The sequence below is a fragment of the Pelmatolapia mariae genome, linkage group LG7, assembly GCF_036321145.2.
Source record: "Pelmatolapia mariae isolate MD_Pm_ZW linkage group LG7, Pm_UMD_F_2, whole genome shotgun sequence".
NCBI lineage: Eukaryota > Metazoa > Chordata > Actinopteri > Cichliformes > Cichlidae > Pelmatolapia > Pelmatolapia mariae.
Genome location: NC_086233.1, coordinates 19,052,197 through 19,069,720, shown reverse-complemented (window position 1 = coordinate 19,069,720; position 17,524 = coordinate 19,052,197). Strand labels below are relative to the sequence as shown.

The window sequence follows — 17,524 nt, the reverse complement described above, 5'->3', positions numbered from 1 at the left end:
TTTATTCATGCGTGGTCACATTTTGGTTTCACTTCACACAGCAGTGCATTCCTTCACACTCTCATCCCAACACAAAATAATGAACATACAAGTGAAAATTCAGACAAGTTTATTTACAAACACAGTAGCAGTATAAAGAATGATCCAGAGTCATTTAAGAAGCACTGTGTTATATATTACCTCCATTCTTTACACAGACCAGATCCCCTCTATTTCCACTCTTGCTCATTAACTGTGACTGTAGAGCAATTTAGCTCGAAACCTTTTGGTGCTGCATAAACACACAAAGAGTCTGTATAAAGAGATGAAGGAAACAGCTTTTTTTAAATTTTTTTTATCTTATTTGTAATGCATTCAAAGAAATAATGGACAAGTGCACAGCTGAGCATGAACAGAGGAGTGACTGAAAAGTAAAGTTACAGTCTCACAAGTGAAATAATTTGTTGCATACAACAAAACAAATAGCAAAACCTTTTATGACTTTCCAGTGTACCACAGTAGCATAATACATTTTTGGGGGTCATAAGTGAAAATGATACCACATCATCTCAGCCACTTTAACATATCCATCAATCTTTCTCCAAGCAAGAGTCTTGTGTACATCTCCAAAAGCACTGTGAGCTTCAGTTGAGGCTTAAGTGTAAACATAGGCTATATCAGTGATCGCTGAAGCAGGCACACACAAAGCCAAGTATAGAGTAAAGTCATGCAGAGCGCTACGTGGTTATGAGTGGAGTTTACAGGGAGGGACTCCAGTAGAATACAAGCCATGAACTGCACATGAATTGCTTTACCTTAGCGTGTTAGGGTTGTGCTTGGATGAAAAGAGGCAAACTAAAAACTTTGTCTGCACATCATACAGAGGGATTCCATACCTCATAAGGCAATAAGGCTTAAGACATGAAAGACAGCGATAGGCTGGGTTGCTTTAAAAACTGGAAAGCCAAAAGTTCTGTGGAGTTGGTGTATTGCAAAATATTTTTCTAGCTTTCACCCTAATCTATGACACCCCACTCCTCCCCCAAAAAACAAAAAGAAAATCTTGCCTCTTTTCCACCAGAAATGATGAGAAATATCTGGAAATGGGAGAAAGAAGGCCGTGGAAAACAGGCCGTTTCAAGAGTGTTTTTAAAATATTCACCGAGGGAATATGGTGAATAGGAAATAGATTACAAAAGTAGACAACTGAATCTTACAGTTTGATTTTTTTTTCATATTTTTTTAAATATTAGCTGAATATTAAGGTTCAGAGTTTGTTTTTTTGTTGTTTTTTTTACACAAACATTAAAAGCTGCCACACCCACAGAGTGTCTGAGAAAAAGAGAGAAGAAGACAGGCTTAAATATCTGTGTGACCAAGTAGAAAAACAACACCTCTGTACAGCCGAGCCACTAGAAAACTCCACAGAAACAACATCACTATGAAGACCACTTTGTTCACATTAAAAACAAGCATCCAATGGTCTGACAGTCGGAGATAACCATGGTGATTTTACTGAAGTGAAAAACTTGAAAGATGCTGGCAGAAGAGAAATCTTCAACATGTAGATGAGTGTCCCAAGGCCAACTCTGTTTGAACTGGGGTCAAAATAGTTGCCTAAACTGAGATTGCCGTGATGAAAACTGGCCTAAAGACAAATTAAAAGGTAAAATCTTGAGCCGTTGCATTAAAGCAAATTACTAATTAGAGTGAGGGATCATGCGCATGGCCCTGTGTGTACGTTGATGATCCCACGTGTATGCATGTGAATGAAGTTGAAAATTTCATGAGGCATTGCGTGAAAGCCCGGCCGTGGTTTGACGTTGTCATAGTAGTGGTGTGTGATGAAGATGCCAGAGGGGTTCATAGGAAACGCCCAGAAACCGTAGAGGTGGACCTCCTCGCACATCTCTAATGCGGCGGTGACTAGCATCAGGCCGCTGCTGAGCCGTTTGGCGCGGACGCCCTGCACTGCCCAGAAGCGCTGCACGTTAAGCAGATACTGCGGGTGGAAGAAGAACACACCTCTCTGGGAGTCAAAATCATCCAGCATATACTTAACTCTGAATGACACGTCGGTGTTGCGGGTGTTGTAGAATGCGGGTAGCACCACTGAGGAGTTTTCATAATTCTGAAGGACGTCATAAAACGGCCTCCGCCATTTCTCCAGCTTCTGAAATCTGCAGAGAAAGTGATTCATGTGATAAAAGGAAAAGATCAGTGGCAGAAGCTGAGCTAAAGAGGTGTTCTTGCTCAGACCCATATTTACAGTACCTCTCAGTTATAATGCTCGGGTTTATTGTCACCAGATCTGTTTTAGTCCCAACATCTGCTGAATATTTGTCATTAATGGGCGGTATGTTGCATCTGCAAAAAAAGGAAAATAACGTTTCACTAGAGTTTAATAATCATTTAGATTTGACTTGATATGTTTAAAAAGAGGCATGCTGAGGAGACAACCTGAAGAGCTGCACAAGTAATCATATAATAGTTTTAATAAGAAGTTGTTGGGGTATTTTTTTTTTACAATAAATTACATAAATTGGCTAACCAACCAAAAATCCAGAAGAAACACATTACACAAAAGGCATAAACTGATTTGCAGGTCATTAAGTGGAATCGGTATTGATCCTCTACCGCCCAGCCAGAATTGTGACTCCCACTATTAGTGATCCTCCTGATCTCAGTTTGTTATGTGCATAAAGCACACCTGTACACACAATCAGTTTCTATTATTCAAACCTGTCTGCCACCATGGGCAAGAACAACGACTCGTCAGAGGACGTCAGAGACAAGATTGTAGACATGTACAAGTCAGGAATGGGCTACGAGACCATCAGCAATAAGCTTAGTGAGAAGGTGACAACTGCTGGTGCAATTATTAAGAAAAGAAAAAAATATAAAATCATAAAGTGATGAGAACCTACTTCCCTCAGTCAGAAGACTGAAAATGGGTCATGGGTCTCTCCGCGTGACACTGACCCAAAACAAACCACTAGGGAAAAGGAGTGGGGAAAGAAGAAGCACATTAAGGCCATGGAGTGGCCTAGCCAGTCTCCAGAACTTAGTCCTAGAAAATATATGGAGGGAGCTGAAGCTGCGAGTTGCCAAACAGCAGTCAAGAAATCTAAAGGATTTAGAGAGTTTCTATAAAGACGAGTGGACTAAAATCCCTCCTGAGATGTGTGAAAACTGACCAACTACAAGAAACGTATCAAGATACTTATCTCACTCAATGACATGAAACTCAATTTATAACTTTTATGTAATGGTTTTTTCTTTATCAAAATGAAACTACCATAAAAATTAGAAAGTGTTCATTTGTTTGTAAGTGAGCAAACTCACATATTCAGCAGGGGATCAATAATTATTTCCACCACTGTAACTGGAATAAACAGGAATTTTAACATTTGAATTTCTCTTGGTGAAGCGAGGTCTATGGGACTACACTGATCAGCAGCAACATTAAACCACTTCATATTAATTTTGCTAAAACAACTCTGATCCTTCAGGACATTAACAGTACCTCCAGGGATGTCCTTTGGTATCTGGATCTGCAACATTGGCAGCTTGTCATGCTGAATCCCCAGACACTCAATCAAATTGGGATTTAAGGTGTTTGAAGGCTCTGTCAATACCTTGGGCTTTTGGGAAGCCATCTTCAACAATACTTGGTTGGAAGTTAAATGTCAAAGTTACAAAGTTCCATTTTTGGGAATGGTAGAACCCAGGATTTACTAGCAGAAACTTGGATTCTACAACGATCCAAGTAATACACTTTAGCGGTTTTGATGTTGTGGCCGTTCAGTGTATAGATTTCAGAATTTAGTGCTAGTTTATTATTTGATGCTTTGAGTTTAAAGGTTGAGGTAAAATTTCAAAGAATTTTGCATGAAAGATGAAGTACTTTTATGACTTCTTGTCATGTAATTTTTCCTAAGTTAAAGTTTTAATATTCATTCATTATTATTTTTTATTATTCATTCTCAATTAACCATCAATTGTTCAATGACAATTTGTATCTATTCCTCGAAATTAATATAAAGATCAAGAATATTAAATCAGAACAGAATTCCAGGTAACACTGTACAACTTCCGCATATCAAATACTAGAAGACTGCATCGTGAATACCTAAAAACAAAATCTGCTGAGTCAATTTCCTTTCCACATTTGCTGTTCTTGATGATACCACCATTTCCAATGACAGCACATTTCTTGAACTGCGACTTGGAATACGGCATATCCTGAAAGACATGAGGTGGTAATGTCAAATGAACACAACACAAGAACTTTTGAAATAAATTACATCAGATCAGCAGGTTTGGAAATGCCCACAGATACAGTAGAAAATAGCAAACACTCATAAAGAGGTGGTGAACTCACATCTGGTAACATCTTGAAGATCTCAGTAGTAATGGGAAGGATACCACTGGTGTCCACCTCGTACCTCAGCTTGGTCCCTGCAGGAGTGTTCCTCTTGGTTGTGAACAGAAAGTTAGGAGCATTACAGCAGCGCGACAGAGACATCCTTCAGGAAGACACCAAAGAAAAGTGAAACTTAGCTTTAGAAGATGCACGGTAAGATCAAAACCAAAATTATTTCAACCTTTACATCCTAATTGTTTTGAGATGTATATCAAAAGATGGTAATTACAAATTAACAGTGTCTTTTTAAATAAAATGTTATTTCAGCTCTTGATATCTTCTTAAAACATACCTTTGATTAATGAGTTTGCACATTTTTTAAAGAGCCCAGAACCCAAAGATGATAATTTTATAGATCACTGGTCACATTGTTAGATACACTTGGTTGTTAATGCAAATGTCATCCAGCAATTCAATGCCTTTTGGCATGTAGAGCTGGTCAAGACAACCTACTAGGTGGTGAATTACTTTGAATGGTTGTTGCCATACAGGCTGGTATTTTTGAGTATTTCAGGAGCTAAGGATTTCCCACACAACTATCTCAAGGATAAAATATCTAGTGAGTGGCAGTTCTCTAGGCAAAAATGTCTTGGTGTTGCCCAGAGGTCAAAGAAAAATGACTAATCTGTTTTGAGGTGACAGGAAGACATCAGAAACCCAAATAACCATTCATTACATACAAACTATACAGAAAAGCATCTCTGAATACACAACATATCAAAGCTTGAAGCAGATGGGCTACAGAAACTGATGCTAAAGCTCACATGGGCTCTCCAAGGACGTGATGGAGATTGAGATCATGGATGTGCAGCTAAAAATCTATAGCAACTGTGTGATGCTATCAAGTCAATTGGGACCAACATTTCTGAATGTTTCCAGCACCTTGTTGAAGCTGTGACACCAAGAGTTAAATTATTTCTGAAGACAAAAAGGAGTCCAGCCCAGTATTAGCAGGGTGTAACCAAAAACGTTCCCATTGAGTGTATATGGTAAGATCCTGAACATGTTTGCTTTTTTCTTTTACATGTAAGAATATACAGTATTTTATCCAGTATACTAATCCTTCAACTTATTCTTCTTGGCTATTTATGATTCCCCAACAGTCAGTTCATCGAAATATTGTTCTATAAAATGTGGGATTGGTGTTCTCCATATTCTGTACTATTTGTACATATTTGGCTTGTAAAGTTTACTCTATTTTAATTACATTTTATATAGCAGAAGTAATCATTAATTTTCTGTAGAGGACTTCCAAACCAATAAACGTCAAGGTGATAATAGATAATAATGTTAAGTATGTTTCTTTTAAACTATTCAAAAGGTAACCAGTGCACTTCACAAAAAACACAGTCTTTAGAAAAAAAGACCTTTACTTAAAAGAACTTTAAGTAATACTTACTTAAAGTTGCTGGCCTCCTCCTTGTTCTGCTCCCACCTACACACCTGCAGGTTTCGCCATCTTTCAAAGAGATCTGACGTTTTCACCCTGGTAGAGAGACAGACAGGATCGAGAGACTTGTGGGATGAGGAAAGATGACTTTATTCCAACTGACATGGTTTTTCCAATTAACCATTATTTCTGCAGAGGCAACAAATTGAAGAAACACCTTAAATGTTTCAAAAAGATAAACCAGAGGCCAAAAAAATTACTACAACTTTACTGATCACGCTGGATCTCGACTCATTAACAGAAAGCACATCTGTAAATAGATGTCCTTGAACTGACATTTCCTTGGAGATGATTGGGGCGGCGTGATTTGCTCTGGGAGTTAGGCTTGTGCGTTCATTTTGCTGCCTGCCAGAGTGACAACAGCTGTTCCCTGCCGCAGCCAGAGTCGTTCTAGGGCTTTCATTGAGCACTCGGTATGATTTTGATAATTGAGCTGCCAGCCTGAGGGCCACATGCAAAAGGTCACTGGACATTGTTCATATGCACACAAGAGGAAAGATGCTGCTCAGATTGCCTTTGGAGCAAGTGGCTCATTGAATGAATCTGGCCAGTGATCTACTGTATGTTGTAAGCATGTTATTTATAGTGTCCTGTAGTGATAAGAAAATAAGGAGAGCAACAACTTGGCTCAATAGTGTTGGCACACACTGTCAAAAACTGCTGCCCAACAGCAAGAAAACAAATAATATTGGTCTTCTATTGGTGGGCCTCTTCACCATGTTTCATGGTGCTAGTGCTAGTTTAGCCAAAATAAGCAAGTATTGCTTTCTACACTACGCACTAAAACACCCTGTATATAGGGAGACTTTGCAAATTAAGCCTGCTAATGTTAGCTGATAACACACCACCTTCTCATCTTAAAATAGCCACTTCTAGCGTTAAAAAACCAACATGTCAGAAGTCAAAATGCTAACACAGGGGCTTCCAAAACAGAGCTTCAAAGACAGCTAGTTAACGTAACAGAGCTCTCATCCATCTTTAATGGAATCATGTTCAAGTATCTTCAAATACTATCCTTTTCAGATTTATTTTGTGCCTTGTGCAGTATTAAGTTGTAGCATTGAGAATGTTAGCATGCTAGAATAGATTTAGCCCATTTTTGCCAACAAAGCCTCGCCTTACAAAGAAATAATCAGAATGTCGTTGACACATTTGGCTTGCATTCATCACACTTCACATGATATTGTAATGTGTGACATACAGATGAAAAGTTCTGCAGTCATTAGTTGGCTATAATGACTGTAAACTAATGAGAATTAAAATCTGCTGAGATGTGTCAAGGTTGTCAAGGAGGACAACTTCACTAAAACCTGACCAATACTTTAGAAGGAAGAGCAATTCTTGAAAATGCCTGTAAAACTACCAATACTACCTTCACCATGAGCACAATTTGGGAGCCACAAGGTGACCATTTGTTAAAGTATCATTAATATCTTGCCAATACTCTTGGTGGAGCAGTCAGGGATGATAGACATCTCATCATCAAGTTTGAAAAATATTTACGCCTAAAATGCTGACTTTAAGTAATCAGATTACATGTAAATTTTACATGTAATTTGGCTAAACTGGTACAATGTAATTTCATTATTAATTACTTGAATAAATAAACTTTTCATTTTATATATTTCTATATATAGTTCTGTTTTTACTCAAAATTATTGCTTCTTTGAGTTCAGTTAAGCTACAAAAGAGTTTAGAACTCATGCTTTGACTTGGATTCATATTGTTGTCATCCAGAAGCAGAGACACATTGTTTTGAAAATGCTAGTTACTCTTATGCTGGTGGTGATGCTTAATTTTTAACTTCTTCATGTGTTTTTTTCTTCTGCTACTCAATTTATCTTCATTGACACTGTACCAGTAAACCCTACTCCTGACTGTAAAGGTTGTGATCACACATGAATACTTTCATACATGATAAACACGCAGGATTACCTTGGAGATTTTTTTTACCTTGTTAGAAAACATAATCGGACACTCACATTGTCAGCACTTTGACGTCTATAATCTCCTGTCTGAGCTCCCTGCATGCAGTAGAGTTGTAGTCAAAGGAGCCATCATAGTTTTCCAGATACCTGGAGGGATAAACAGAGTCATCCTCTGCTTACATCTATTCAACATAAAAGAATTTAACAATAAACAGAGGAGATAAAATACACTATGCTTAAATAATATATGTAAAACAGTGTGTTTAAAGGTCACAATAAGAAAAAATATTTCATTTTTAATATAAAATGTCTATGGTTTGACTTTATGAAATACTAGAATATCAGTAGAGCATTGTGGAATGACAAATGACAGAAATGATGTCACTGATTTTAGGTGTCACAAACAAGATAGTAACATGTCTACTGGACACTTGCACCAGATTCTGTTACATCTTAGTCTAAACCAATGTCATACACTAGGTGAAGAAACATAGCACCTCTCATATTTTTATATAGTTCATTGGCTATGATGAGAACTTGCATGGTGTAACATTGGTACTCTGGGGCTAAAATGTGTGCATACACTGAAATAGGGCTGATTCCAGTGCTTGGCTTGCTAAAATGGTGGATTAGACGGTTTAGCGGTGTAGCATCTGGTGGTTATGAGCATGGCCGTGTCGGTGCTTTTGTGTGAGGAGTAAGTAAGTTTATCAGCTGTGCTGGCTGGAGTAACGTGACGGTTTGACTGATTTATTACAATTTTGTCACACTGTAAACATGAACACATACAACAGTAGTCATGCAAACAAGTAACCATAACAAAGAGGTAATAACAAACAAAGAGTTTGGGAGGAATTTTATCTTTTTTAATAAGGACTAAAGAATTGGAAGAGCTTCTTTTAGACACATGTGAAACAATCGTTACACTGGAATGGCAACATTAACCAAAAAGTACACAAAAATAATGTCTTTAATGTGTGGTGTGCTTCTGGTTGATTTCACAAAATGGTTGTGTGGAGAATGCTGGAAAAAGAGCCATGCTGGCTGGGAAATTTAAAGTCGGCTGTCGTATTTCTGTGTACTGATGCCTCATTTCTTCCAGCACAGCCTTTTGTTTAAACGTGATCAGAAAGCGGTCAGGATAAAATGTGTGTGTGGCAGGGGGCGTGGTTAGTATGGAGGAATAGGAGCCTGCTAGTATTATGTTTTGTTGGGTAGTCGAAAGGGATTTTTAAATATCACTAATTACTTTACATGCTTTGTTGAAATAGCTTGGATGTACATCTGTGAAGCAAAGAGACTCCGTTATGGAGATGTTTGGTTTCATCCTAGGGAAAGATGCACGTAGCCACCATCACAGGAGTTATTAAGTTGAAGGTTTTCATGTGGTCATCCTGGTGCTTTAAAAACCAGGTGTGGTGAGCAGGCTCTGACTGTTCAAAGAGTAAGGGACTTCACCCCCTGCTGACCATTCAAAAGAATGCAAGCCATGGTGGCTTCACCTTCAGACCCAGAAGCTACGTCCATCTTTCACACTGCACATGTTTAGAAGCCAGGGATGTAAATTGAACTTAACATGTTACATGATTTAAGTTCCGAGGGAAAAAAAAATAAGGAAACACATATTTTCCCTCATGCTTATCCTATTACCACAGCACCATTTGCTAAATTTCTGCTGCGATGCCTTCAATTCCTACAGATGCCTGCTAACATTAACCCTAGCTAACTGTAAATACATGTGCGACTGAAATCTGTCATGGGTTTTCTACGTGCGCCTCTTTGACAGTACATGTAACATGCATGGACTCAATAAAATAATAATATTGATCTGTTGTATATCTTGTGGTAGAGATGCCCCTCTAGGGATTTTACTTTTCTTTACATCTTATTGTTAAACTGAAAGAATTAATATACTCGAGAACTACATCAGAATTTTAGAGGGCTCTTGCAATGCTAACAGTGTTTTTGATAATGCTTGGTTAGGGACATGATGTGAATTGGGGGAACCTGCAATGTGTCTTTGTTAGAATGAATGTTGGTATCTGTCGCACATTAAATGGAGCATTCTGTTTTGAAAGATGAATAAAACTGCTGCATATTACTTGTGGCTGTGAGGTAAATGAGGTGAGTTAACAAAGTAAGAAAAAAAAGATTATAAAAGGATGCAACAAGCAATACAATGGAGAGATGCATTAAAGGAACAAGATGCTGGGATAAGATTGTACAAATAAGGAACGATGAAACTGGTTGTCTACATCCACCTGATGATGCAGTGTATTTCTGAGGTTATACAGAGAGGAGCGGTGGTCTCATAGAATATATTTGACACGCTGAATAGAGGCTGTTCATTCTTGTTTTAGCTAAGATGATAAAACCTTTGCAAGTGTTCTCTGTTCAGGTCTGAAATCAAGACAACAATTTACTCCATGAGGTGAATTTCGTCGCTTATGGCTTCTTAGATTGACTGTGCAATTGCTGGTTGAAAAAACCAATCCAAGATGAGCATTTTAGCACAATTTCGTGGGGTGTGGGAGGCGGGGAGGAAAAAAAATCGGGCACGTTCCTGTCTTCTTGTAACAAAGAGAGTACAGTGGGGAAAAGGGGTTAAATCCAGGTCGCAGAGAGAGACAATGCAGATGTGAGAAGGGGAGATAGGAGGAGCGGAGAAGAGTGTCCACACTATGCATATGGTATACACACAGAGCTGTGCAGAACAGTATGAGACATAGGTTGACAAGGCATTTTGAAATGGGTGCTGGATGCGACACAGAGATACAAGGAGAAGCCAGTACATCAACAGGAGACCGTGGTTCAACCAGCTTCTGAAAGGGGGTGGGGAAAGGGGGTGGGATTTAGGGATTTGGGTTGGGGTCGAGGTGGACGGGATCAGACAACATGCAAGAGCAAATCTGAAGTGCAACCACCACTGAAAAAAATATGAGAGTTTATCCCTTTTAAACTAATGAAAAAAAAAGAGAGAGATATTCTTGGGTTTCTGTGAAAATGCTAAAAATGCCTTCAAACTGGCCTACCTTTGAGGGCGTTTTTTTTTCTTCTTAATATCAGCTAGGCAGGGTGTGACTATTACGGAGATCTGTGAATCTGGCTGAAAATTCTGACGGAAACATCTGTCAACATGCAGACAGGTTAAGTTAGAGTTAAACGTGTGATGTAGCCCTGTGACATCAGCAACCCCCTGCTAGCTTCCTAAACCTGCAGATGTCAATAACAAGTAGAGAAGAAAAGTGCAAATGTGCCTCGGCTTGAGCCCTTTCTACAGCATCTGAGGGGAGTCATGGGGTATCAGCGGCCCAGTCCACGCATGCAGGGCTGGGTCGTCACTAGAGAGGGTGGATTTGAAACTTGTGATCTCTCGTTCACTCTGCCTTTCAGTCTCTCTCGCTCTCTCTCACACACACTCTCTTTTGTCAGAGGTGTTGTGCAGTCAGTGGCGCTGGAAAGGTACCTTTTCCTTCCATTTCTGGCAGGCTTCAGAGATCCGTCATCGGAGAAATTAACGGGACCGGTCCAATTTCCTGTCTCGTCCCCTTTGAGTCGGCTAAACTGTTGCGCACTAGTAAGAAAATGAGTCAGTTTATTTGGGATTTATTTTCCCCATTGTGCAAATGTCAAACACATACTCCCAATCGCATATGTTCAGTCACAAAACCCAGAAAAAGTTGTACCTTTACACACTCACACATGCACATACAGAGGAAGAGGGGACCAGCTTTTTGGCTAAAGAAAGACAGTATATGACACCAAGCAGGGTTACAGTGACACCGTGATCTGAATGATACATTTATGCTGGGCTGATGCCACTAATCTGAGTGTGATTCAAACATTCACACTGTGCAATATTTGCTTGCGCGAGCGTTAGACTTGTAAATCAATATATTGAAGTGAGTGATTTAAGAGACGAGCGATAGTCAGTGCCAACTGGCCAGCAGATTTGCCAATATAGTATTAAGTTGCCAATCTAGACCATCTTTTCATCCAGATATTACTGAGAGACAAAGGGAAGATTGGTTTAAGCCACCAGATCTAATAGTATTCAGTGAGTGAGAAGAACCTAACCCAGGTGAGGTATCTCAATTTAGAGCTAAAGACTAATACATCAATACTGTACTTAACAAAAAGATGCAATGGCTTGCATGAATGGTAACGCACTAACTCAGAGGCTGAGGGGCTGCCAGGGTGTTTTTGATGCCCCAAATCATTATTGTCTCTTCATTAACAGAAATAAGAATAGCACCTGACCTATTCTTCTCGCTACAGTCTCGCTATGTTAACTTCAGCTGGATGCCATCACAGTACATTTATCAGAGGAGGTCATTTGGTGCATGTGCTTTATAGGATGTTATAACTGTGCCCGGAATAAAAAAGCTCATTCTACAGGAGCGAGAGCCAGGATTTCTTTGAGGGAGAACATGGAGGAATGCAGCTATTTTTAGCTGTCAATCAAATCTGAAAATGGCAGTATTGTTTTGTTGTTCTCAATAAATCCATCCTCCTCCTTTGCTGCACATGCTGTGGAACAGCAGATGTTACTTAGACAGGAGGAAAATGTGTTGAAAGCTATTTTCAGCTCAGTGTTTGTGCATTAGAAGGATTTCTGGCACCAGGATTAAATGGTAAATGTGATCTTTATGAAGGGAAATGTCAGCACGTTAAAGTATATTCCTTAGTTTTGTGGGGAAAAATGTCCAGTGATTTGAAAACTTTTGTGCTTTTCACATGTTGTTTTTTTACTTAAAATTTGATCTTTGAGATTTTCTCAACATATTAATATATCTCCACTTGTGACGACGCTAATCACATTCCATACATCCAAATATCCGGAGGAGTACAACTTCTCCTGTTATGCTGACTATTATGCAAGTACTCATGCGTGACTCATTTCTATGAGTGCTTTGTGGGTGTCGTGCTAATTTCAGCAGGAGGAGATTGAACCCAAAGAGCATTTCTGGATGCATTATGTGATGGAGCATTTATCATCAGGGGCTCGCATCAATACCAATCCGCAGGCGCGCTTAGCTGCTCTGAGTGCCACTTCAACATCTCCGTGGCATTCCGCAAGCGGCTGCAGAGCCGAACGCTAAAATTCGAGAGGCTTCTGTCCCTCTTCTTGTGCCTCAGACAGGACAAACACTAATCAGCGCTAATCAACGCTATTCAAAGCGGCACAGTTTGGTTCATTAGGTTATCTAACCTACACCTTAAACACATAAACCTCTCTTCCACAGTGTGTTTTTTGTCCTGTCTTCCTCCCATCACCACCAGTCCTCCCTAAACCAGGTTCTGCCTGAGGTTTCTTCCTGTTAAGAGGGAGTTTTTTCTTCCCACTGTCACCAAGGGCTTGCTCAAAGTCGTCTGTTTGATTGTTGAGGTTTTCTCTGTATTGTTGTAGGGTCTCTATCTTACAGTATAAAGCGCCATGGGGCTACTGCTGTTGTGATTTGGCGCTATATAAATAGAATTGAATTAGTCATAGCCAAAACAACAAGCCTACTGCAGGCTTGAGTTTAATCTGACATACTTCAGTGTTGTAGCAAAAATTCAAACTCCAAAAGTGATTACTTGAGTGCTTTGACAGGCTGGTAAGACTAGAAAAGCTCCATACAAATGTAGCTACATTAGATTACTTCTGACTCACAGATCAGCTTAGGATCAGGATCAGCCCTTAGGAGCCCATCTATAAGTCCACATGAGACGCTAATGCAAGCATTTGTAGACAAGCAACAATCACTAAGTTGCCCTGTAGCACTAATGCGCTCTGACTCCATCAGCACATCGATCTGGATGCTTTTTCACTGCTGTGTGTTTCTCTAAGACTACCTCGTCTGTTGTTCAGACCAAAACTGAAAACTGGGCTGTAGCTGAGCCTCTCCTCTGCTTGTGCTCTTACTTTTTCTCTTCATATTCCCACATGTTCAAAGTGCTGTGACTTGATACCACGTGCTAACGTCAATGCTCAGTTACAGCTGTGTCAACAGCACAAAAAAACCCCAACAAAAAAACCACACGCACAAAGAGAAAAGGCTCAAAATCAGGGAGATACAGCTCACTTACATAATGCAACCGGAAGATTTAATAAACAGCCATGTGTGCATGACTCCACAGGGCAGTCAGTAATTTTGTGAAATGATTAATTGAAGCAGTAATAGACTCACTGATAATGAATATCATAATTAGTTGCATTTACACCGCCACTCATCATCTGTGGCTTTCTTAATCCCTTCCTCCCTGCAGCCCGGGGTGCTATTCTCTCTATCCGAGAGTATTTTTAGATCGCCCTCCTCAAGTCAAGCGGAGTTGAAAGTTAATGTCTTCGTTCTCAGAAGTGTGTCAGCGGTTTCCCTCCACGATCTCGCGCTCCCACTTTATAATCCTACACTCTCCACTTCACCCTTTTGTCACCAGGATGGCAGACAGGGAGCGGATTTATGCGTCTTTCTAAGGTGGCTCCTTTCAAACTGAACGGTCAGATTCACAGACAGATTTATCAAGTACATCAATGTGTACTGTTTGACTTTAATGGGCATCCTCATGCATTGAACCGAGAGCCCCTTCAGCCATAACACTGACGTATACACAGAGCGAGTTGATGTAAGAGTGATGATACATCTAAACTGTTACTCCCATAAGCCATCATTCAGTTTGCCAGCACCCAAATGTCTCCTCTGCAACCATCCTAGCCAGCCTACATGCCTCACGTAATTACCAATCTGTTTTTATGTTTTGTTTTTTTCTGTGAAGCACTGAAGCAAAGAAGTGCACAGCAAGCATCCTGCCAATGTGTTTTCCGGCCAAGGTTTGGAGGAGGGAAGAGGCTGGGTGTGGCCGAATCCATGTGGATGACTTTTGATTGTTTATGCATGGGTAGGTATCATAAGATGACGCCTTCTCTTTCTCTCTGTTTCACACACACACACACATGCATGAAAACACATTCATTTTATCACACTCCTTGGGTCTCTCACAGTCCCCTTCCTCTTTCCCTCGCTCCCACTGAGGTGTGTGCAGACAGACTGTAGCAAAATGGCTGCCGCTGAGCCAACTGGTTTCTGTTGTGTGGCTTGTTCCCCTTCTCTCCTAGGCCGAGCTCTAGGAGGAAAGCAAAAAAGGCGCAGGGGCGAAACAAAGTGTGTGTGCTTCGCGTCTGAATTCATGCATCTCACTGAAGAGGTCAGGATGCCATGAATCCATGCCGAGTATTATCAGACCAGCCCGGCAGGGTGGCAAGGGAGGGATTAGTTGTGTGCGTGTGTGTGTTTTTTGAGAGGGAGGGAGGGGGACTTTCAGATTGCAGCACATATATGTTTGCTTTGAAGTAAGCATATATGTCCTGTCGGTAAAGTATCTGGTGGTGGTGGTGAGAGGGGGTAAAGTTTTATGTTTCTTTTTGAAGCACCTGAAGCTCAAACATCCCAGCTTCTCAACATCTGCTCGTCTCACGGGGATTTTAAGCACAGAGTATAAAAGAAAGTGACCTGAAAGTTGGGAAATAAATCTTACAGTGGGTTTACAGTGGACTACAAACCAGGGTCCAACTAAAGAACGCCCCTGTCAAGGGGTTAAATACTGATGCAGAGGCATGAAACGTGGCTCTGCAGTGGCAGCATGTGCACTAGGGTGCAGCCTGGTAAAATGAATTATTTAACAGGGACCAAAAAGAAATACACATCATCTTCAACATGCTGCTTTCTGTCATCATCATCACCATCATCATCACCATCATCAGCTCCAGTAGCGTTCATATGTGTTATGAAAATCTGATGCCTCTGTCAGATGTAGGCTAGGACCAGTCAAGAAGGCTGAAACGGAAAATCAAAGGTCTTTGAAGAAAAAACAAAAAAGAAGGGGAAAACATTACCATGCACAGCTGAAGCACTGTGTATGGTATGAATGTGATGCTTCGTTTTCTGAAAATATCAAAAAACAAAAATAAAAGGAACAAAAAGGAAAAGAAATCCAATGGAAACTGTTTCTATGCCACTGGGGAGAAAGAAAAACATGGATGGTTAATTGCTATTGTTCTTTGCAGCCACTAAAGCTTGTCCCGACATGTAGACCATCCAGACTACTCTCATTTCTACTGAGCATGTTCTTACCTCATCACTCACATTTTTACCTTTTCCATTAAAAGCCACTGATATGATCAACAATGACTACAAAGGCATGCTTCTTACCGCTCACTGTCATCCTTACACTCTTGGAAACTGACTGCGCTCTAATTTGCTTTCTAATCGTGGCTGAAGAGAAGAAAGGAGTGCGGTAAAAAAAAAAATATCAGCACTTACCTCTTGATGTAGTTTTTCCCGTAGAGAATCTGCTGCAAAAGTGTGACGAGCCCAAACGCGCAAATAAATATGAAACAAAGAGATCTGCTGCCGAGCAAGTCTTTACCCGACGACGGGTCGGAGTATCCCATTTTTCGGCGCAGCATCCAGGGCTGACGGTGACACCCGCTTCGGTGTCTCTCTTCGCTGCATTCAGAACCAGGATGGCAGGTGTCTCGTACCCGCTGGAGTGGACATTGTCCATCACATTTTTTTCCCTTTTAGTCTGTTTTACTGCTCTCTGACCACAGCATCACCGGAGGAAGGTGATGTGCATCGGGATCTGCGCTTGAGATCTCAAATTAGTGACCTTAATTTAAAATACGCGATTCTTTTGTTTTGTTTTGTTTTTGTTTTTAATGCCTGAGTAGGAAAGCACGAACGGCCCCGGATGATATTCTCGGTGCCTATCGGTTATCGCCCTATACCCGCTTCGAGGAGGCGCAGTCTCTCCGTCGTGTGCAAGCAGTGCAGATTTGTGTAAAATGCGCGCTGGGTGCAGAATAAATCCAGAAATCTCAAGTCAGACAAAGCAAAGGCATCGACTCTTATAAGCGCGATTCTCGCTCTTTTTCTTTACATCGGGGAGCTGAGAGAATAACAGCGAAACACATCCCTCGTGCGTCTTGTCAAATCTGAGCAAAGGTGCGTGACTGAAATCTAAAAAGGAAGGAGGATGCGCCTTTTCCCAGCCAGGCGGACGGGGGCGCGCCGTAATTCATTTAGATGCTCCATACTCAGCCAAAACCCAAGGTCACGGTCTGCCGTTCAAGGATGCGTCTGCGCAGACACGATATCTACAGCCGCCCACTTCACATGACCTCGCAAAGCTGATAAGAAAAAAAAAACAAAACAAAACAAACAAAACAAGTCTATATATTCCACCTCTAAACTGCGAGCCTGGGCAAACTTAAAGAAATGACCAGATTATCTTCCATTACAAAAACGACACTAGCAGTAGGCGGATGGAGTAAGAACTAGAGAAGTAGTAGTAGAAGTACTATGAGTAAAGACTGTCCTGCAGAGCCAGACTATCGATGCCAAGCTGATCTGTAACTGGACGGCATCTGCAGGACTCCTTCTAATGACTTCTCCTATTTCTGACTGACCCGTTTTAATACAAGGTACATACAATACATACAACTAAAAAATAAAAGATTTTTTAAAAATGTGTCTTGTCATCCTATGGCATGTGCTGCCTCACAGCAAGAAGGTTGTGGGTGTATGGACTTGGAAGATCTCCTGGGGCCTGTGCAGATTCACTCCAAGGCATTCCAGCTTGCCTTGTTTCTACTTGTTAATACCCCACCTTTAGCCTTTTGCCTTATAGGGCAGCTACGATAATCCCAGCATCCCTGAAATGGGTACAAGGTTAAGAAAATGGATAGATGGATGGAGG

General features: G+C 40.6%; 1 protein-coding gene across 3 annotated transcripts; it reads right to left on the bottom strand.

The window, feature by feature from the left end:
- Positions 1–92: 92 nt before the first annotated feature.
- st8sia5 (ST8 alpha-N-acetyl-neuraminide alpha-2,8-sialyltransferase 5) lies at positions 93–16,869 on the bottom strand. 3 transcript variants are annotated; one of them, XM_063478270.1, is made up of 9 exons: positions 16,087–16,869; positions 11,250–11,357; positions 10,816–10,911; positions 7,838–7,930; positions 5,805–5,891; positions 4,364–4,508; positions 4,112–4,224; positions 2,254–2,346; positions 93–2,159 (listed from the first exon to the last, which is right to left on the bottom strand). In XM_063478270.1, exons 1-9 carry the CDS (start codon positions 16,230–16,232, stop codon positions 1,697–1,699), a joined length of 1,344 nt encoding a protein of 447 aa, XP_063334340.1. In that variant the 5' UTR covers positions 16,233–16,869; the 3' UTR covers positions 93–1,696. The 3 variants fall into 3 exon arrangements, with proteins under 3 accessions (XP_063334340.1, XP_063334341.1, XP_063334342.1); XM_063478271.1 differs by lacking the exon at positions 10,816–10,911 and having other exon boundaries at positions 16,087–16,867; XM_063478272.1 differs by lacking the exons at positions 10,816–10,911; positions 11,250–11,357 and having other exon boundaries at positions 16,087–16,867.
- Between the last annotated feature and the right edge of the window lie 655 nt (positions 16,870–17,524).